Genomic DNA, 20,781 nt, shown 5'->3' on the forward strand with positions numbered 1-20,781 from the left:
CTCAGGGCTGTGTGACCTTAAGGATGACTCTTTTCGTCGCTGCCCTGGAGGGCTGTACCATGGGAACAGAGGTGTGGGGTCCCAAAAGTCTGTACCAGTGTCCAAGGCTAAGCGGGGATGGGAGGTCACTGGGCTGGTGTCACAGGCACTCCTGTGACACCATAGGGACCTCTGCCCCAAAAGCAGCAGCTATGGCTCCTACACGGACCAGACCTTGGCCTCCTGAGCCCCTGTAAAACAGGCAGTTCTTCCCAAGGAGTGGCCACGGACCCGCCCAGGAGCCTCAGCTGTACCCTGGACTGCAGCCCCATCACCTCCTGAGCCAGCCCTTCCCTCTCCCTCCCTCCGCCAAGAGCACCTCTCACCACTGTCCTGCTCAGGGACTTAGGGTGCCTCAGACGCTTCCAGAAAATTCAACAAAGCCAGCTGTTCCAGCTGCTGAGAAAGAACGTATATCCAGATGCAGAAAATGTACGCACAAGCCTTTTTTTTTTTTCTTTTTAACTCAAGAAAGGGCTTTTATTGTTTTTAACTCACTTCCTGGGAAGTTAATTTTTAAAACACTCTTATAGAGTTTGCTCATCGCTTCTGCTACATTCAAAAACAACGATGCCAACCAAAACCCTCAGTGACAGGGTGAGCATCCCACCTGGGCCCACCCCTGAGCTTTCCAAGGGTGGGTCCGATCAACGTGGTCCCCACAAACCAGATGCTCAAGAAACACTTGGGGATCAGTGATTGGCTCTTAACTTGCCTTCCACTAACTCTATAAAAGTGTTCTTAAAAACAGTACCGAGTAACTTTTTAAGCCTCGGGCCACACTGCCTTAGCCCAGAGGAGCCGGGGAGAAACGTGGACCCACTGACAATGGGGCATATTCGGCTCCTAGCCTTAAATAGATGTAGAAACTGTATTACAGATGCATGTACCAGTGCAGGACATACGAGTGAGCTGTGTGCAACAGATGAGCACGCGACATGCACCCACAGGCGCGGAGATGCAGCGGGATCCGGGTTTCTCCCCCAGCCAGCCTCCCTTCTCCAAACAAGCCCTCCTCCAACAGGACACCCACACCTGTGGCCAAAAGCCCTTGTCCATCCATGTTTCCAGGGCAGTGTCCGAGTCCTGCGTGACCCTGTGGGGGTCAACCTCTATGAGCATTCGGTCAGCAAATGCCACGTCGGCCAGCCGGACACTGATCCCAGAGAGAAGGTGAAGGCTGCTCCGGAAGAGCTGTGTCTGCACGCGCTCCAGCACCCCCGCTCTGAGCAGGCTGACTGCTGATATCCTCAGGGTGAGGCAATTGCCGCAGAGGCCACCTGCCGGCGTGCACACCCCTCCAGGTTCTGTGTCTTGTGATCCCTCCGACCTGGACAGTTTGTCCTTCGTTGTAGGAGTGTGAGTGCAGCTCTTGGGCCCAGATGGGTAGGCCGGTGTAGGAGGAGAGGCTGGGTTCCAGTTATTTCAGCATGCGCAAGGCCACAGGCCTGTCGCGTCCATGGCCCTCGGTCAAAGTCAGCCCTGGTGTCTTCTCCAGCCTCAGCTCTGGGGGCATCATCCAGGGAGAGAGTGAGATGGGCAGGGACGATGTGGTGCTTCCGCTTCAGGCCTCTGCTCAGAGCTTGATTCCGTTCAGTCCACTTTCCAGATAACGCCGAATGCGAAACACAGTCCAGGAAAGTTAGTTCCATCCACTTGGCTGCCAAATAATCGTGGGCTGTGCTGGGAACCACGGAAGCTGTAGGAAAGCTCGTGAGATGTTCCCAAGCAGGGCCTCTCCCCGAACCCCCAGGTTAAAAACAAAAGTAAAAGACAACAAAAAAGGAATCAGAATTCTCCAACACTGGCCCTGTCCCCAGTGAGGGGTCCGAGCCCCCATACCAGCGTCTGAGTAGACAAGAGCTCTGGTGCCACCACCCCAAGGTGGGCAGGGTACCCCCCTCTCCACCATATGCCTGTGGCAGCTGAGCCAGGCCTGCCCGGCCCCAGCGGGAGGTCTCTTCCGTTGTGGTAAGCCAGGCCTCCACCTGCCATCTTGGTCTCCTGCCTCTGCCTCCTGCCCCGGGCCATGCCAACCAGCCGGGTGGCATTTCTGAGGCTCCATGGGCACCCGGTTTCCCCACAGAATGGGTCAGGCCAAGGAGGGCCAAGAAGAGGAGGATGGCTTCGTGGGAGCCCTGCCCCCAAGACCCCAAATGACATACATTCCAGTCTGTCCCTGGACGTGCGTGCGTGGAGGTCATGCAGCACGATGGGGGAGGGGCGGGAGTGGGGCTGCAGTCCCCAGCCCCCTGCCCGCGGGGGCGGCTGTTGCATGAGGGCGGTGGGCCTCTGGAGGCGCGGGATGAGTGTGCTGCCGGGTGGCCCTGGGTGCATGCAGGGGCTCAGGATGCAGCCTCGTCTTCCTGGACGCCGGGGAGCTCTGGGCTCTTGCCCCCTTCGCCAAACCCTTCTTTCCTGTTCAGGGGACACCAGGGACAGAGGGACCTCAGGGTCAGAATATGCACTCAGGGAGACACTCTCCCTCACACACACACAGGAATCTGAATCCCACAATCTCTCAAAGCCCCCTTCACCCACTGCCCCAAGTTTGGCCTCCCTCTGGCCTCCCTACATCATGGCAGTTGCTCCTTGCCGGTCTCCCAGCCCCCAGTCTCAGCCCGCAACGCCTCCGCGACCCCCCATTGACCAGAGATGAAGTCTAAACCTCCCAGCACGGCCTCTGGAGCTGCTCACGGTCTGACCCAGCTGACTTCCCTACATCCTCCAACTATCAGCCTAATCAAGGGCCTTCTCTCTGTGTGTGTGGTTTTGTTGTTGTTTTGAGACCGCGTCTCGCTCTGTTGTGCAGGCTGCAGTGCAGTGGTGCAATCTCAGCTCACTGCAACCTCTGCCTTCCAGGCTCAAGTGATCCTCCCACCTCAGCCTCCTGAGTAGCTGAGACTACAGGCACATGCCACCACGCCCGGCTAATTTTTGTATTTTTTTATCTCTATAAAAACAGGGTTTCACCATGTTGCCCAGGCTGGTCTCAAACTCCTGGGCTCAAGTGATCCATCCACCTCAGCCTCCTAAAGTGTTGGGATTACAGGCGTGAGCCACTGTGCCCGGCCTGAGGGCCTTCTGTGTTGACCTCAGTCAGCCCCCAGCAGATCTGGGTAGAGAGGCTTTCATTTTGCATTTTTCTTTGCCTTGTTCACAGGGCAGAGTCCATCTATCAGTCTTGGGATTCTGTCACATATTCAACAGATTTCTATATCTAATTTTCCTCCCAAAATGTCTCTTTTTAAAATAACCAGTAAATGGGTTTTGATATCTTTAAAAAGGACCAACTCCACTTAACTCTACTACTGAGTTTCTACAATTATCCCAAAGTATAAAAAACTCTATGGCCAGGCACAGTGGCTCACGCCTGTAATCCCAGCACTTTGGGAGGCTGAGGTGGGCAGATTACCTGAGGTCAGGAGTTTGAGACCAGCCTGGCCAAAATGGTGAAATCCCGTCTCTAATAAAAATACAAAAATTAGCCGGTGTGGTGGTGGCATGCACCTGTAATCCCAGCTACCTGGGAGGCTGAGGCAAGAGAACTGCTTGAATGTGAGAGGCGGAGATTGCAGTGAGTTGAGTTTGCGCCACTGCACTCCAGCCTGGGCAACAAGAGTGAAACTCCATCTCAAAACAAACAAACAAACAAAAAACCAAAACAGTCTATCAAGGATAAATATTGGGACTTGATGATGAGGTAAAATCTTCTTTCAAAGTTAAACGTGGAGGCTGGGTGTGGTGGCTCATGCCTGTAATCACCTAGCACTTTCGGAGGCCAAGGTGGGCAAATGGCTTGAGGCCAGGAGTTTAAGTCCAGCCTGGGCAACATGGCAAGACTCCATCTCTATTTTTTTTTTTAAAAGCTCTACCCCAAATTAAACTTGGGTCACAGAATTCTAGAATTTTATAGCTGGAAAGTATTAAGCCCAATCTTGTCACTCTGTTTGCCAGGTACAAACTAGACACTGAATGTATCCTTATCCTGTGTCTGGCTTGTTCCGCCACTAGGGGGTGCTGGACCACAGGCTCTGAGTCAGAAGGACCAGGTGTCCCTCCACCTGCTGTCCTGGCATAATTATTATTACTTTTTTTTCTTTTTTTTTTTTGAGACAGGGTCTGGCTCTGTCACCCAGGCTGGAGTACAGTGGTGCAATCTCAGCTCACCGCAACCTCCACCTCCCAGACTCAAGCAATCCTCCCACCTCAGCCTCCTGAGTAGCTGGGACTACAGGCACCCACCACCACACCCAGCTAATTTTTTTTTTTTTAGAGATGGGGTCTTGCTATGTTGCCCAGGCTGGTCTTGAACTCCTGGCCTCAAGCAATCCTGCCTTGGCCTCCCAAAGTGCTGGGATTATAGGCATGAGCCACCGTGCTGGCATAATAATAATTATTTTTTGAGATGGAGTCTCACTCTGTCGCCCAGGCTGGAGTGCAGTGGCGTGACCTTGGCTCACTGCAAGCTCTGCCTCCCGGGTTCACACCATTCTCCTGCCTCAGCCTCCTGAGTAGCTGGGACTCCAGGTGCCCACCACCACGCCCAGCTGATTTTTTGTATTTTTAGTAGAGACGGGGTTTCACCATGTTAGCCAGGATGGTCTCGATCTCCTGACCCTGTGATCCACCCGCCTCGGCCTCCCAAAGTGCTGGGATTACAGGCGTGAGACACCGCGCCCGGCCGTGCTGGCATAATTATTAATGGCTTCCCCTTTCACTCTCAAAAATGTCCCCATTTGGACGTCAAATTATATATGCCCCCTCTCCCCCTACACTAAGCACAATTCCAGCATCAGGGGCCTACATTCCTGGATGAGCTCAGAGAATCCTCCCCCAACCGCAACCACCTCCCTGAAGAGATGACAGAAAAGCTGCAGTTGGGACCTCCAGGCCTCTCCCAGGCCCCCCACCTCATTATGAGGCTCTCCCTGGGTGCAAGCGACCTCCAGCAGGGAGCAGATGTCAGCTTGTCCACTACGAGGGGTCCCGACCCTTCTGAAGGGCCCTCTTATGAGAGGGAGGCCTCACGGAAAACCAACATGGTAGTCCCGGACAGGCCTGGTGACAGCGTGAAGCCAAGGCACCCGGACAGCGCCTGGCACTCACCCCTCTGGGGAGTGCGCCTTCCACACACAGCAGGCCGGGGTGGGGCAAAAAACTCCCACCAGCCCCTTCCCCAAAGCTTCCCTCCGGGGCCAGAGGAAGGCAGTGGCTGTCCCAGGACCACGCTGTGGTTCAGGACCCCACCGGTTTTCTCTCTGCAGGTTTGTGTACAAACTCCAGCACAGGCCTTATTAGCATCCCAGACTGGCTTTTATTATAGTGGAAGAAGGTGGATCTGCTGAGGACGAGGTGCACAGGCTTGGGGAGCTGCTTTTCTGGACCCTCCTAGGAGGTGGTGAACCCACAGGCGTGGCTCACCATAGGGAGCCCTCGGCCAATGCGGGTTCCTCTCCCGTGGTCCACCGGCCAGCCTGTCCCTGCTTACTCACTGGACAAGCACTCACAAAGTGCTGACTGGGCGCAGAGCCCCAGCAATGGCTGCAGGCAGCCTGGGCCACTTGGGAGAGCAGCCAACAGTCCCCAGGGCCAGGCAGAGGGGCCAGCACCCCTCCTCCACAGCCCGCCAGCCTCCTACAGGAAGCGAACATCAGCCTGTCTGCAAACCTCTGCCAGGCTGCCAAGGGCTGAGGGGCCACAGATTTGAAGCCCCAGAGGGGCTGGACCCTGTGAGAGAGTGACATCAAGCTGCATGGAAGAAGGGTCTTCCTGTCCCATGGAGGGGCTGCGTGAGCTCCTCATCCCTGGAAGTGTGTGTGTGAGGGATGCTGGCCCCAGGAATGAAGCAAGAGCTGGGCCCAAAAGGTCCCTTCTAGCCCCGACTAACCTTGGGGACAGAGATGCAAATGGGGCCAACACCGAGACCTGGCCAAGTCCCCAGGCTCTGGCCTTGGCCCAACGACAGTGAGAATGGGAGGATGGGCCTCAGACCTCCCCACCCAACTCCAGGGAGTGCCCGGCAGTCCCCGGCCCACCAGTACTTACACCAGTAGGTTTCCTGGAGCAGACATGGATCGCTCTTCCCTCCGTGCTTGGGGCTCAAACGGGTTCCCAAAGGAACGCTTCCTCAGCATGGACTTCACCAGGATCTGAGGAGGACAAGGCAGCGTGAGGAGCACAGGTCCCAGGCTCCCAGACACGCAGCCTCTGCTCCGATTCCGAGAGCAGCTGCCAAGGGGGCCGCAGTGCGGGTCCCATCTCAATCAGCACAGCATGAAATGGCAGGGGCAAGAACACAGGGCGCCGGCAGCTGGGGGCATATTCCTGGAATGGTGAGGAGCCGGGTGCCGCTGGTGCATGAGGAGGGGGCCGGGACCAGCCCATGAAGGGTCCGCAAGGCCAGGCTGAAAGAGTGGGGAGGGCCAGGGCTGGAAGTGGGAGTCCATTAGAAGATACCTTCTCGCTACGGCAGCAATGCCATGGAGGGATGCTGTGCCATCCTTCCCGCCTTCCGGCCGCCGAGAAGATGCCAAGATGCTACTGCAGGGCGGCCCGGGAAGCGGCTGAGCCGCAGCCGGTGGCCCAGCCAGTGGGGCTGCCAGGAGGGGAACAGCTGCCGCAGCTTGGCTGTCTGCCTTTGTCCCTCCTCCGTGACAAGGACGGTTCCATGCCGTGCCCACAGACACGCCGACTCACACGCATGCAGAGAGGCAGCGGCACACTTGCCAATCCCTTCACTCCCTCGCTTGTCTCCATCCATCCTGTCAACACTGGTCACCACTGGCTGCCTACTGTGTACTGGCCACTACTCTAGGCCCTGGGGCCACACTGAGGCCAGAATTCTTGCCCTCATATTGCCATATAGCCTTTTTTTTTTTCAGACGGAGTTTTGCTCTTGTTGCCCAGGGCTGGAGTGCAGTGGCACAATCTCGGCTCACAGCAACCTCTGCCTCCCCGCTTCAAATGATCCTTCCACCTCAGTCTCCTGAATAGCTGGGATTACAGGCATCCACCACCACACCCGGCTAATTTTTTGTATTTTTAGAAGAGACGGGGCTTCAGCATGTTGGCCAGGCTGGTCTCAAACTCCTGACCTCAAGTGATCCTCCCGCCTTGGCCTCCCAAAGTGCTGGGATTACAGGCGTGAGCCACTGCGCCCAGCCATCATACAGCTTATATTCTAGTTGGGGGAGACAGGCGATAAGTAAAGAAGAAAAATCAGTAAATTATGTATGTCAGTAAGTGGAAAGGAAAAAATAAAACAAGGGAATGGCGATGAGGTGTGAAGCAGGGGAGGCTGAAGCTACAGGGTCAGGGAAGGCTCACTTCTCTCTAGGAGGGGATCCTGGCGTAAAAAGCCGAAGGAAGTGAGGGAGCGAGTCCCGTGGCCATCGGGGGTGGGACTCCCCAGGCAGAGGGAAGCGAAGTCTGAAGGCTCTGGGGCAGCCCCTTCCATGGCACGTGGCCAGAGCCGAGTGCATGATGGCGGGACGGTGCACGAGCCCCGCAGAAAAACAGGGCGGGTGGTGGGGCACAGGCTGGAGGCCCGATTCTGAGGGACACAGCAGCCCGAGTGAGAAGCAGGCTCTGAGCTGGGAGGTGACACACTCATGCCACTGGGACCAGGCTGTGTGCTGAGTTGAGCATTGGCCAGGGGGACAGGGAGCGAGAGTAGAAGCAAGGGACAGCGTGGGAGGTTGTTCCAGTGGTTTGGGAGAGAGGAAATGGTGGCTAAGACCAGGCAAGTGGTCATGGGGACCCCGTGGGAGTTGCCTGGTTCCAGGGACCCCACAGAGCCAAGTAAGCATAGGGGGCAGGGATTGAGCCAGCTGGTCCCAGCTGGGCCGGGACCCTGCAGAGGGGGATAAAGTGCAAGGCCAGGCCCCGCCAACGGCAGTGGCCCTGGCTCTCCTCCTGGCCTTGTGCTTGCCCTGACTCACTTGACTGTCAGGCAGGGGCAGGGCAGGGCTCTCAGTGGCCCCAGGTGGCCACGGGGGACTATGTGAATCACTTCCAAGTGCCAACACAGAAGCTGAGCAGAGGAAGAGGAGCAAAACCGAAATGTGAGCGGGCACTGGGGGAGACACAGGCACTGTCTAACGGATACGCAGGATCTGGGGGAGACGCAGGCCCGTCTAACTGATACGTGGGCTCTGGGGGAGAAGCAGGCGCCGTCTAACTGATACACAGGATCTGGGGGAGAAGCAGGCGCCGTCTAACTGATACATGGGCACTGGGGGAGATGCAGGCACCGTCTAACTGATACGTGGGCACTGGGGGAGATGCAGGCACCGTCTAACTGATACACAGGATCTGGGGGAGACACAGGCACTGCCTGATTGATACGCGGGCTCTGGGGGAGACGCAGGCGCCGCCTAACTGATACGTGGGCTTTGGGGCCACTCCTCCAATCCAAAGGCTGCCCAGGCCGTTCCCCTGCCTTGTCCTCGGCACCTTGTGCAGTGCCTGGAGAACGGAAGCTCAGTAACTCTCTGGATGGAATGAAATGCTTCTTCCAGTCACGGTGACTGCTGCCGCTGAGCAAGGGCCATCTATTTCTTTCTTTTTTTTTTTTGAGATGGAGTCTTATTCTGTCACTCAGGCTGGAGTGCAATGGCGTGATCTTGGCTCACTACAACCTCCACCTCCCAGGTTCAAGCAATTCTCCTGCCTCGGCCTCCCCAGTAGCTGGGACTACAGGCGCCCGCCACTGCGCCCAGCTAATTTTTTTGTATTTTTAGTAGAGATGGGGTTTCGCCGTATTAGCCAGGATGGTCTCGATCTCCTGACCTCGTGATCCACCCGCCTCGGCCTCCCAAAGTGCTGGGATTCCAGGCGTGAGCCACTGTGCCTGGTATTTCTTTCTTTTCTTTTCTTTTCTTTTTTTTTTGAGACGCAGTCTCACTCTGTGGCCCAGGCTGGAGTGCAGTGGCGCGATCTCGGCTCACGGCAAACTCCACCTCCCGGGTTCACACCATTCTCCTGCCTCAGCCTCCCGAGTAGCTGGGACTACACGCGCCTGCCACCACACCCGGCTAATTTTCTATATTTTTAGTAGAGACGGGGTTTCAAGGATGGTCTCGATCTCCTGACCTCGTGATCTGCCCGCCTTGGCCTCCCAAAGTGCTGGGATTACAGGCGTGAGCCACCGCGCCCGGCCCCACGCCCGCTATTTCTTTAAATCAGTCACTCTCCTCACCAAGCCTCCTGGTCTCCCGACCCCAAGACCTCCTTCTCCATGGGCCTCCAGCAGAATGGCGGCTCCAGTGGCCCAGGATCACAGCTGGCTGGCCAGGCAGGCCTCTGTCCCCCCAAGGAGCCAGGCACAGAGCAAGGCTCAGGTCCCCCAGGCCCTCCAGGACAAGGGAGCGTCTACCCCGGCTCTCTTACCACCGTGGTCCAGCTGGGGATGAGCCTGACTGAGTTCTTAACCTCCTCCTCTGTCACCTCCACCACGCTGCAGTGCTCCTCCTCCGAAGGAAGGGGCTCCTCCCCGTTCTTGGTCACCCAAGGGTGCAACTGTCGGGGCCGGGAGGGCAGGGAGAGGGGGGAGAGGTCAGGCCATCACCAGAATCACCTGGAGGGGTCCAAAGTCCACAGACTCAAACCCAACACACATGCATCCTGGTGTTGATCCCTCCAGAAAGGGAAAGTGACTCCTGTTTTCTGTGTCCCAGCCCAGCCCAAGACCCCCAGTTCCCCGACCTTGATGTCTGGCACCCCAATTCTCGTCTCGGGATTCTTGTCTAACATCTTCAGGATCAGATCCTTGAGGTCCTCGCTGATTTCTGGCCTGGAGAGGGCGAAGGAAGGAGAGGAGGGTGGGACCGCTGATGAGGACCCCTTCCTGTCCACCTCTCTTCCCGAAACCCTCGTCCCTCGGATGGGAAGACTGAGTTACGGACAGCAGGCGGGAATTTCACAACAAGGGCTTGGAGAGCCTTTCCTGAGCAGGAGGTCAAGTCTCCCTCCAGGACAGAGGCACAGACAGAGTTCCATGGGTGCTGGACACCCCACTGGGTGGCAAAGATGGTGAGGAGAGTCGCTTTATGGGACACCAGGGGCCTTCAGACCCACTCACCACCTCGTCCTTTTCTACACCCAGAGAAGATCCTCTCTCATTTGACAGAGGAGGAAACTGAGGCCCAGGGAGGTTAGCAGGCTGGCACAGTGCCAGCCAGAAGAGTGCAGGCAGAGATGGGAGACTCAGATGGGAGGGAGCAGCCCCCTCAGTGCCACATCAGCTCCAACTCTCTCTGCCCAAACCCCAGGGTTCTTTTTTTTTTGAGATGGAGTCTCGCTCTGTGGCCCAGGCTGGAGTGCAGTGGCGCGATATCGGCTCACTGCAGGCTCCGCCTCCCAGGTTCATGCCATTCTCCTGCCTCAGCCTCCTGAGTAGCTGGGACTACAGGTGCCCGCCACCGTGCCCGGCTAATTTTTTGTATTTTTAGTAGAGACGGGGTTTCACCGTGTTAGCCAGGATGATCTCGATCTCCCGACCTCGTGATCCGCCTGCCTTGGCCTCCCAAAGTGCTGGGATTACAGGCGTGAGTCACCACGCCCAGCCAAACCCCAGGTTTCGTTGCCACCAGTGGTCTTGGGGAGCCCATCCTTCCAAGACTGGGGAGCAGAAAGCCACTCTCAGGACAGTTGACTTTGGTTCCCCCTGTTGTCTTAGATGCTTCATCCCTTTTAAAATTCCTGGGCTGAGGGGAAAGACACCCCTCAGCAGGGGGTATAGCAGGAAGAGAGGCACCAGGGGTACAACTGTGGAGGCCAGGAGGGAAGGCAATCACAGGACGAGGAGGAAATGGACAGAAGCCAGCTGGCTGGTGCTCGGGAAAGGGAGTGAGGCGGCCCCAGACGAGCGGGTGGCAGAACCCGGAGATGTGTGAATGCTAGCGCCAGGGTGTGGCTTTGAGAAGCTTCAGACAAACTTCAGGCAGGAGATGCAGGCAGATTTGTTGTGCTTTATCAGGGCTGTCCCCGCCTGAATGTGTTGGCTGGACTGGAGGGAGGCCAGCAGCAGCGAGACCAGGGGGAAGGTGGCTAGATAAGTCTGGGGAGGGGCCTGAGGCCTGAATGAGGCAAGGGGTATAAGTGGCAACAAGGCCCAGAGACAGGGAAGACGAGGGCTCAGCAGGGCTTGGGGACCACACAGGAAATAAGCAGAAGAGAGCAGGAGTCGCTGAGTACAAGTCCTGTTTCATTTTCTTTTTTTGTTTGTTGTTTTTTGGGTTTTTTTTTTTTTTTTTTTTTTTGAGACAGAGTCTCGCTCTGTCGCCCAGGCTGGAGTGCAGTAGCACGATCTCAGCTCACTGCAACCTCTGCCTCCTGGGTTCACGCCGTTCTCCTGCCTCAGCCTCTCGAGTAGCTGGGACTACAGGCGCCCACCACCACGCCCGGCTAAATTTTTTTCTATTTTTAGTAGAGATGGGGTTTCACCATGTTGGCCAGGCTGGTTTCTAACTCCTAACCTCAGGTGATCTGCCCACCTCAGCCTCCCAAAGTGCTGGGATTACAGGCGTGAGCCACCGCACCCGGCCTCCATTTCACTCCTGAAATCCACTGCTGAAAAGAGGAGCCTGGGAGCTCAGGCTGTGGCTGCCACGGTGGCCGTCATGAGGCGAACCACGCATGAGCAAGAGGCCTCCCCGACATCCCTGCTACGCTCAGAGACCTCGGTCACAATGGGAAGAGTGGGGAGGAAGAGTGGCTTGAGTCCCAGCCCCCTGACCGCTCTCCTCCAGAGCATCCTCTTTTCCATCTGTGAAATGGGGAGCACGCACTGGCATCTTGAAGTTCCCTGACCCCGAGTGAGGGAAGGAGAAGTTCCCCTTGGGTCCAGGGGCTGGGTGGGGCTGACGCCACTGACCCCAGGCAGGCCTGTGGTGAAGGAGTGGTGTGAATGATGCCTGTGGTCATCCCTGGCCAACCCTGGATCTCAGGGTTCCCATCCACACAGTGACGTTGCGGAGACCCTTGGCTCCACAGTCCCTCCCGTCCATCTATTCAGGGGTCCCTCCCAGGGAACAGCACCGCCACCTTCATATCTGCAGGCTGGGGTAAGGTCCTCAAAGGGCAAAAGCTCTGCTAAAACTCAGATACCAGGAGCGGGTGGTAGCCCCCTTGTTCCCCTGGGTGGATAACTCACTCCTCAGCAAACACCACGGGCTCATTCTTGATCTTCCTGTGGAGGGCCAGGATGAAATCGTCGATGAATGGGCACTGTGGGGTGGAGAGGCAGACAAAGGATGTGGGTCCAGGGCCTCGACCTGTGCCAGGGGATCAACCCCCCTCCCTTGGTGGGGGCAGGGGTAGGGGGCAGGTCTGGGCTCCCATTACATGAGAAGGACCTCAACTCACACTGCAAATGTTCAACAAATGTTGACTGAATGAATGAGTTGCTGAGGGAACAATGAGGCTGGGTGCATCCACTGCCGTTACTGCCACCCGCGGCCAGGCCAGGCCAGGCTGGGTGCACCCACCACCGTTACCGCCACCTGTGGCCAGGCCTCCACTCCCAGGGCCTGGAGCTTGGGAACATGTTCACTGAAATTCCCCCCTGCCCCTTAGTGTGGTCACCAGAGCAGGCGCACCTGCGGGCAGGGATCACCGATACGTCAGCGTTGGGTGTCCCCAGGGTCCAGCCTCAGCCAGGGTAGGGGTGAAGGACAATTTGTCGAATAAATGAGCAAGGGAGTGAACACATGGCTCAATAAGTGAGTGGCGTCAAGGGACAGAGGGACAGGGAGCACTCTGGCTGGGGCGGTGGCAACACCACCGTCGGCACCTCCCCTTAGGTGTCTGCTGTCCTGCGACTCCTTCGCGAGAATCGCTCCGCAGGGGACCAGAGAAAGACAGAAAAAGCCTCTTCTCTCTCAGCCTTCTCTGAGCCAGATGGGCTCTTTCAAAAGCCACTTAAGGACAGAAAGGAAGAGCCTGCATCCGTCACCCGTGCCCGCCTCACTGGACCCGCCCCAGCTCTGCTGGCATCCCTGGCACTCACCTTCCCATAGACAAAGCAGTACAACGTGACCCCGGTGGCCCATACATCCAAGGCCTGGAAAGAAACATGCTCACATCAGTCCCCAACAGGCACAGCCACCTCTGCCCACCCAGCTCCAGCGGGCTGCAGGAGAGGCCTGCAGGGAACCCCTTTCCTCTGTCATGTACTCACTCGACAAACACTCCGCGGTACTTGCCCGATGCTGGGCCCCGTGCTGAGTGCTGAGGACACAGGGGCGGCCAGAACAAGGCCTCCACCCTCCAGGGGTTCTGGGTTTCCTTGGGAAAGACTCTAACCAGGTACGTTTCCAACTCAACAGGTACAAAACCTCCTTCATCCAGAGGGTCACACGGGCCGCTCCCGTGCCACAGACGCACCCCAGGAATGATGGTATATATGGAACTTCTGCTCACTAAACCAGCTCGGGCTTCAAGGAGTCATCCCTTCTCCTCATAATCCACCTTCTTCCTGATATTGCAAACAGCCCCTGCCCACACAGAGGCCCTGTCCTCTCACGCCCTCATCCACTGCCACTGCAACAACTCCTCTGGGCTCCCAAACACCCCTGGGCCTCCCTGCGCCCTGGACTCCAATGTGTGCTCTCTCTACCTTCTGCTCCGGAACGCCACCTCTTCTGGTATCCACTTTCTCGCTTATATGAGTGATTCTCGATCTCTACCTACATATTCCTGCCCCAGATGCATCATCTGAATCCAATCAGGGAACACCAGACAAATGCAAACTGACAACATTCTACAAAATAACAGGCTGGTTGTCTTCAAAAATGTCAAGATCAGGAAAGACAACGGCAGGCCAAGGCCCTCTTCCAGATGAAAGGATACCACAGACAAGAAGGTGAACGCGGCAAGTGGCCCTGGATTGGATTCCGGGACCAGAAAAAGAAGAAGTTATGAAGTACAGTATCAGGACAACTGATAACATTTAAATAAGGTCTGTGGATTATGTATGTCTTTTTTTTTTTTTTTTCAGACAGTCTCACTCTGTCGCCCAGGCTAGAGTGCAATAGCACGATCTTAGCTCACTGCAACCTCTGCCTCCTGGGTTCAAACGATTCTCCTGCCTCAGCCTCCCAAGTAGCTGGAATTACAGGCGCCTGCCACCACGCCCGGCTAATTTTTGTATTTTTTAGTAGAGACAGGGTTTCACCACATTGGCCAGGCTGGTCTCAAACTCCTGACCTCAGGTGATCCACCTGCCTCGGCCTCCCAAGTAGCTGGAATTACAGGTGACTGCCACCACGCCCGGCTAATTTTTGTATTTTTTAGTAGAGATGGGGTTTCACCACGTTGGCCAGGCTGGTCTCAAACTCCTGACCTCAGGTGATCCACCTACCTTGGCCTCCCAAAGGGCTGGAATTACAGGCATGAGCCACCATGCCCGGCCTATATATAAGTCTTATCAATGATTAATTTCTGGCTGGGCACGGTGGCTCACATCTGTAATCCCAGCACTTTGGGAGGCCGAGGCGGGCGGATCACGAGGTCAGGAGATCCAGACCATCCTGGCTAACACGGTGAAACCCCGTCTCTACTAAAAAATACAAAAAATTAGCCAGACGTGGTGGTGGGCGCCTGTAGTCCTAGCTACTCGGGAGGTTGAGGCAGGAGAATGGCGTGAACCCAGGAGGTGGAGCTTGCAGTGAGCTGAGATCGCGCCACTGCACTCCAGCCTGGGCGACAGAGCGAGACTCCGGCTCAAAAAAAAAGAAAGATGATGAAAAAGCCAGTGGGACAAAATGTCAATAATTGGTGAATCTGGGTAAGAAGATATAGGGGATTTCTTTGTACTATTCTTCCAACTTTTCTGTAAATTTAGAATTATATCAGAATAAAACATTTCAAAAAATCTTTATCAACATCCCCAACGTCTTTCTTTCTTTCTTCGAGACAAGGTGTCGCTCAGTCACTCAGGCTAGACACCATCACAGCTCACTACAGCCCCCAACTCCTAGACTCAAGCGATCCTCCCACCTCGGCCTCCCAAGTAACTGGGACTACAGGTGTGCACTACCACACCTGTCTAATGTTTTTATTTTTTTTTTTGTAGAAATGGGGTCTTGCTATGTTGCCCAGGCTCATCTCAAATTCCTAGCCCTAAGAGACCCACCTTCGCCTCCCAAAGCACTGGGATTACAGGCATGAGCCACTGTGCCCGGCCTCCTGACCTCTTTCCTGGATACTCACATGTGTCCAAATGCCTCTCACCCACAGCCTCCCTGGCAGTGGGGTGGCTGGCACTCCACAGGTGAAACAGCCATGTGCCCAGGGAACTGCGCCAGACCGTGTAACCTCTTGTTCAGACAACTTTGCCTACGCTCCTGTCACTTAGGAGAAAGCCCAAACTTCCAGGCCCTTTACCCTCTGCCCCCCACCCTGAGCCCTTCTGTTCTCTGGTTTATTCTCTAGGCTCCAGGTCCTGCTCAGATCCTCCCCATTCTTCAAGGGCCAGTTCAAATCCTGCCATGTCCCAAGATCTGCGGGGACCCCCAACTTCCCCCGAAACCATCCAGAGGGCAGGAAACAGGGTTCTCTTTGTCTCTGCCTCTTCCACAGTCCGGTCCAGAACCCAGCACAGAGCAACCAACAGTAAATATCTGCAAGGGAGATTTGGGACCACTTTGCTGGAAAACAGGAGAAGGCCAAAATTGTGGAGTTTGTCAGGCTCCAAGGAAGAGGCAAATATGTCACTCCCTAGACACAAAGACCCTGGCACCCTCAGGTTAGAAACTGGGCCACTGCGGCAAGCTTTTACACCCCCCACTTGAACCCCAGCCTGGCCCAGGGCCTGCGAGTCACCTTCCCACTGAAGCTCTGGCCGGAATCAGAAATGGCCTCGGGGGCCATGAATGCTGGGGTTCCCGCCGTGCTGGACAGCTGAGCGTCGTTCCCCTCAAACTGGTTGCTGACGCCAAAGTCGGCGATCTTCACGTGCCCATCATCCCCCAGGAGCAGGTTGGATGGCTTGATGTCCCTGTGGACGATCTTCTGGCAGTGCACTGCAGAGAAGGGGAGCTTGAGCCGAGCGCTGGCCTGGGCACCGCTGGCCAGGACCCCACACCCGTCCTTGCCCAGCCAGGGATGCCAGCCGGGACATCCCAGCCCATGCACACCTTCGTCTGGTGACGACCTGGGATGAGGACGCCAGGGCCATCTGCTCCACGCAGGTGCAGACGCTGAGCCCAGGCTGTGAGCAGCAGAGCCAGGACTGGAATCTTAGGAGTCTTTGGACTCCAGGTCCAGCACCCTCTCCATGACAAACAAGGGATCTGCTGCTGAGTGGGGAGGTCAGAGGAAACTAGGGCAGGAGAGTTGTTGCTGTTGTTGTTGTTGTTGTTGTTTTTGAGACAGAGTCTCACTCTGTCCCCCAGGCTGGAGTGTAATGGCGTGATCTCGGCTCACTGCAACCTCCACCTCCCAGGTTCAAGAGATTCTCCTGCCTCAGCCTCCCGAGTAGTTGGGATTACAGGTGTCTGCCACCACGCCTGGCTACTTTTTGTATTTTTAGTAGAGACAGGGTTTCGCCATGTTGGTCAGGCTGGTCTGGAACTCCTGACCTCAGGTGATCCACCCACCTCGGCCTCCCAAAGTGCTGGGATTACAGGCGTGAGCCACCGCCCCCAGCTGGGAGCAGAGTTCTTCCTAGGCTAGCTCTGCCCCTTCCCTGTGAGTGCCGTCTGCAGGCCCAAAGCCAATCAAAACCTTTCTCCAGTTCCATCCCCCACCCAGGCTAGGCAAAGATGTCCCTGCTGCTGGGACTGAGAGTAAGATTGTAGGGACTCTGCTATCCTACAGAGGTACCATCTCAGCCCTCGGGATCTGGGCTGATGGGGTTTCAGAGAGATGGATGGCACCCCAGGCCTTGGGACAAGCAGGATGACACAGCTGGGGTGTAAGGTCAGCCACATATAGTAGGACGAATCCCAAATAAGAAATGACCTAATAGGCTGGAGGCCTGCCCTGCTTTCTGGGCCCAGCACCACCACGAAGTGACGGGTGGCTCAAGCTGACATGACTGGTAAGGTCCCAGCCAAGAGAGACAATGACCCCACTGACCCCATCCCGCGACCATCGACCTGTGGGCTCCCTCCTTGGCAAATACCTTCATCTGGACCAACGGATCCCAGGATACTGGAGAGGAGGGAGGAGAGAAGGCGAGAGAAGAGAGGGGAAGGGAGAGGAGGAGAGGGAGGCTGGGGGCAGAGACAGCGGGTGCCATATAACAATAACCATAAAATCAGTGGCACTTTCTTGATTGCCTACTATGTGCCAGGCACACACGAGGAATCTGACACATCCATCAGGGCACAGAAGCTCAGGGGGGTGGATATTTGACCATGGAAAGTGGTCTCATGTTCTTATCTCAAACCGTAGCCTCTCCCTTGAACTCCAGCTCTTTACCCACATAGATTTCCAATAGACATCTTGGTAGATAACTAGGCAGCTAGGCATCGATATATGTCTCTGTATATCTGAACACAGTGCAATAACATGTCTAATTCAGAACTTGATTTCTCTGCCTGCGATGCCTACCACCAACAACATCAAAACAAAACAAAACAAAATGCCCCTGCTGCTCCCCATTCTTTTCCATTCTGTGAAAGGCCAAAAACTTGAGGATCATCCTCAATTCCTCCTCTGAGACCCCACATCCTGCTCATCAGCAAGGTCTGTGAGCTCAGCTTCTCACATCTATTCCAGATCCAACTGCTTCTCAACATCTGCATCGCTGCACCTGCCCCCATCAACTGAGAACCAGGCCTGGGCCGCCCTGACCACCGAGTCCTCTCACGGCAGCCTCAACTCTCTCTTCTTGGGGCCAGAATCACAAGGCAGGTCTTCAGCGCCCTCGTGCCTCTGTTCATCCACCTGTCCAGCCCCTGGCGCTAACCGTTCTGCCCCAGGGAAGCCCTTCACTGTGATTAGCTGGGTCCTGATGAGGCTTTACCCAAGAACCAGGTAAGATAAACTCGTTTCTTTGTGGAGGCTAGGGGATAGCAGACAACAGGACTTCAGGGGAAAGAAGGGACCACAACAGGAAGGAGGTGGAGCCAAGCTGGTACAGGATTGTGCCTGCCACTGACTGTACCGGGGTAAAATGTCCCCTTCCCATCCCATGCCTCTAGGCCCTTGGTAGGGATTTTCTGCAAAGCCCTCCCCTCTGTGTGCCTCAGTTTCCCCATATGTGCAAAGAGAGTCTTAATCTGAAGGCAAAGGAGAGGCTCGAGCAGGATAAAGACAGTCCTGTTTCTGTCACTGCAGGTCAAACCTCAGCCAGATCCCCACCCTGTTCCCCCAGGGAAAGAATATGCTCCCAAGAAACCAAGCTAAGATTTTATTTTTTATTTTTATGTATGTATGTATATATGTATGTATGCATTTATTTATTTATTTTGAGATGGACTTTCACTCTTGTCACCCAGGCTGGAGTGCAATGGCATGATCTCGGCTCACTGCAACCTCCACCTCCCAGGTTCAAGCGATTCTCCTGCCTCAGCCTCCCGAGTAGCTGGGATTACAGGTGCCCACCACCATACAAGGCTAATTTTTGTATTTGTAGTAGAGACAGGCTTTTACCATGTTGGCCGGGCTGGTCTCAAACCCCTGACCTCAGGTGATCTACCCACCTCGGCCTCCCAAAGTGCTGGGATTACAGGCGTGAGCCACTGCGCCTGGCCCAAGCTAAGATTTTAGAGATGGGCATCTCCCCTGGTCCCCAACCGAGGCCAGGACCCTAGGTGTCTAGGGGCTCTCCTCTCCCCAGACCGGCAAGTCACTCCATGCTGACCACCCCACCTCCTTCCTATCCCCATCCTGCTGCCACTGCCTTAATCCAGGCCTCACCATCTGTCACTTGGGCTGCAGAAACAGCCTCCTCCCTGGCCAGCTGGCTGCCTCTCACCCTCCGATGACACACTCCAATCCAGCCACCACACAGCTGCCAGACAGAGCTTTCTCAGGCACAAATCCCATCACGCCCCTCCCCATGCTTAAAGCTCTCAGGGCCTCACAGAGCTGGCAGGATGCAGTCAGCAAAGACCTCAGGGGAGGGATTCCCAGCCCTCATGCTGTGGCCCGGACAGTGTTTCCAGCACCATCTTTCACTAACCACGGCCCTCCTCTGCCCACTGGAGGCTTCAGCCAGACTCCACTTCTCCCCAGACTCAGAGTACACGCCTATGCCAGGCACATTGTCTTCTACGCCCATCCCTCAAAACCTGAGCAGGGAACTCTACTCATCCCTCAGGACCCGAATCATAAGTAGCCTCTTCAGGGAGACTTCCCCAGCCCCCCGGCACTCCTACAGCCTCTAGGCTCCCCAGCCTTGGCAGGCACCACGCTGTATTATCTGCCTGCCTAGATTCCTGTCCCTCCCACTAGGCCGTGAACTCGGGTCTGGGTCTTTCACCCCTATGCCCCCAGGCAAGTGAATGCAGCTAATGAATGAAATGAGACAGAGGCCAAGCTCACATCATCCTCCTGAGCTCTTATCAGACTAGGGCCCCTCACAGGTAAATCCACCCTGCCACCATGCCCCGGCCCCATGCCAGGACAGACTCTCCCCAGCAGCTGGACATAAGTCCCTTCCTTCCCACATCTCTTGAAGCCCCGTGGCAACGCTAAGCTAGGCTAAGAACTCAGCAGAAGAAAGATACAGAACAGCCAGGACTCAGACCCACAGGACCAGACGCGACGAAGGATCTCGCACATGCCCAGTGGAGTCCACCGCGCACCCCACCCCACGAAGAGGCCTTTGGCCCCGCCCACACGTGCATGCCCCCCTCCCACTGAAGCTGATTGGCAGGCCAGCTCTGACGGACAGGAGCTGCTCAGAGCCTGCTCAGCCTGGGCTCTGCCGCCTGCCAGATCCCCTAGCCCCAGCCCCAGTGGGCAAGCTGCCCCGCACTCACAGTACTCGAGGCCCAGGATGACGTCCCGCAGGTAGAGGCGAGCTTGCTCCTCCGAGAAGGGCTTGTCACAGGGCACTTCCATGACGGGCCTATGGAGAAGGATGCGGGGAGGGGCATTCAGCCGAAATCAGGGGACCCGGCCATTCAGGCGGTCGGGACGTCCCGGGAAACCTGTGCCCACATGAGTCCCTACAACTCAAGATATTAGCTTTTTCTGCTACATAATAAAAAATTTAAAGCACACATACTCATACATATCCCATTTCAATCATAATTTCAAATCAGCTTTCTCTTAATTTCTGATTGGCTTGATATTCCTTCTTCTAAGTACTTAATTGTCTATAATCAATTGCAAAGATGCCATTTAGAGCACTGTTTCAAACCGTAGATCCAGACCCAAGAGAGGATCATGAAATCAATTTAGTGGGTGGCAACTGCTTTTTTTTTTCCTAAATAAGTAGAATATATTAGAATATATTGCATGTAGTAAAGATATATGCTGCTTTGTAAAATTTTGGTTTCAGTTACAGATATGGATAGCAATAGAAATATATATTTCTTGTTTTGGATAGAGGTCAAAACATTTGAAAGCCTCCAAGTCTTAAAGGGACACCACTCCCTGCCCCTCTTCCCAGATTGGTCTGTAGGGAGCCGCCCAGGCAAAGAGACAAGCCACAGCCTGCATTCAAGCCTTGGCAGTGAGGGTCCCGGACCACCCAGCCCCGTGCTCGTTACTCCATGTCATCTGCTCTGTAAATACCCTGAAAAGCTGCATAGGGCAGACATGTGGAAGCCTGGGCTC

At 55.7% G+C, this 20,781-nt stretch overlaps 1 protein-coding gene across 3 annotated transcripts in view; it reads right to left on the reverse strand.

The window, feature by feature from the left end:
• Nucleotides 1-484: 484 nt before the first annotated feature.
• CAMKK1 (calcium/calmodulin dependent protein kinase kinase 1) overlaps nt 485-20,781 on the reverse strand; it is a 32,155-nt gene continuing 11,858 nt past the window's right edge. Inside the window, exons 9-16 of one of the 3 annotated variants that reach the window (XM_016931223.4) lie at nt 19,980-20,068; nt 15,868-16,067; nt 13,052-13,105; nt 12,197-12,270; nt 9,748-9,835; nt 9,433-9,561; nt 6,088-6,191; nt 485-2,457 (exon numbers count right to left, since the gene is read on the reverse strand). In XM_016931223.4, the coding sequence (XP_016786712.1) occupies nt 2,385-2,457; nt 6,088-6,191; nt 9,433-9,561; nt 9,748-9,835; nt 12,197-12,270; nt 13,052-13,105; nt 15,868-16,067; nt 19,980-20,068 (811 nt within the window). In that variant the 3' untranslated portion in view covers nt 485-2,384. Of the gene's footprint in view, nt 2,458-6,087; nt 6,192-9,432; nt 9,562-9,747; nt 9,836-12,196; nt 12,271-13,051; nt 13,106-15,114; nt 15,693-15,867; nt 16,068-19,979; nt 20,069-20,781 lie in introns of those variants that run through there. The other 2 variants (XM_016931222.4, XM_063799503.1) reach the window with 2 other exon arrangements.

Source organism: Pan troglodytes, chromosome 19 (assembly GCF_028858775.2).
Source record: "Pan troglodytes isolate AG18354 chromosome 19, NHGRI_mPanTro3-v2.0_pri, whole genome shotgun sequence".
Classification (NCBI taxonomy): domain Eukaryota; kingdom Metazoa; phylum Chordata; class Mammalia; order Primates; family Hominidae; genus Pan; species Pan troglodytes.